Raw genomic sequence first — 389 nt, forward strand, 5'->3', positions numbered from 1 at the left:
AGCAGCAGCAGCAGCAGCAGCAGCAGCTGACGCTCCCAGCAGGCTACAGCTATGCCAGTGGTCACCCCCCTCACCACATGTTGTCTGGTGACCTAACAGAGTTGAATGCTGGTTTACTTTTTCATATTCGGGTGTATGCGATGAGAGCCAGAGGCCTCAACCTGCATGCAAGCAGCAACACCTCCGCGCTGCAGATACAGTGGGCCGCTCCAGTAGCTGAGGATACACTCGGCATCGACAGAAAGCCAGCCTCGATACAGCAGCAGCAACAGCAGCAGCAGCAGCAGCAGCAGCAGCAGCAACAGCAGCAGCAGGAAAATGAGGAGAAGCAGCAGGAAGGGGACGAGGAGGAGCAGGAGAAGCAGAAAGACGAGCAGCCGCAGCAAGAC

The 389-nt window shown here is 57.3% G+C and overlaps 2 protein-coding genes across 2 annotated transcripts in view; both read left to right on the top strand.

The window, feature by feature from the left end:
- The window catches only part of EMH_0003290 (uncharacterized protein), a gene marked incomplete at both ends in the record, with an annotated part of 1,125 nt that extends 1,095 nt beyond the window's left edge, over positions 1–30 (top strand). Inside the window, one exon of the mRNA XM_013496334.1 lies at positions 1–30. Coding sequence (XP_013351788.1) covers positions 1–30 — 30 coding nt within the window.
- A 288-nt stretch (positions 31–318) lies between these two features.
- EMH_0003300 (uncharacterized protein) overlaps positions 319–389 on the top strand; it is a gene marked incomplete at both ends in the record, with an annotated part of 2,253 nt that continues 2,182 nt past the window's right edge. The window contains one exon of the mRNA XM_013496335.1: positions 319–387. Within this exon, the coding sequence (XP_013351789.1) occupies positions 319–387 (69 nt within the window). The remainder of the gene's footprint in view (positions 388–389) is intronic.

This window comes from Eimeria mitis, genomic scaffold (assembly GCF_000499745.2).
Source record: "Eimeria mitis Houghton genomic scaffold, Emh_scaff205, whole genome shotgun sequence".
NCBI classification, from domain to species: Eukaryota; Apicomplexa; class Conoidasida; order Eucoccidiorida; family Eimeriidae; genus Eimeria; species Eimeria mitis.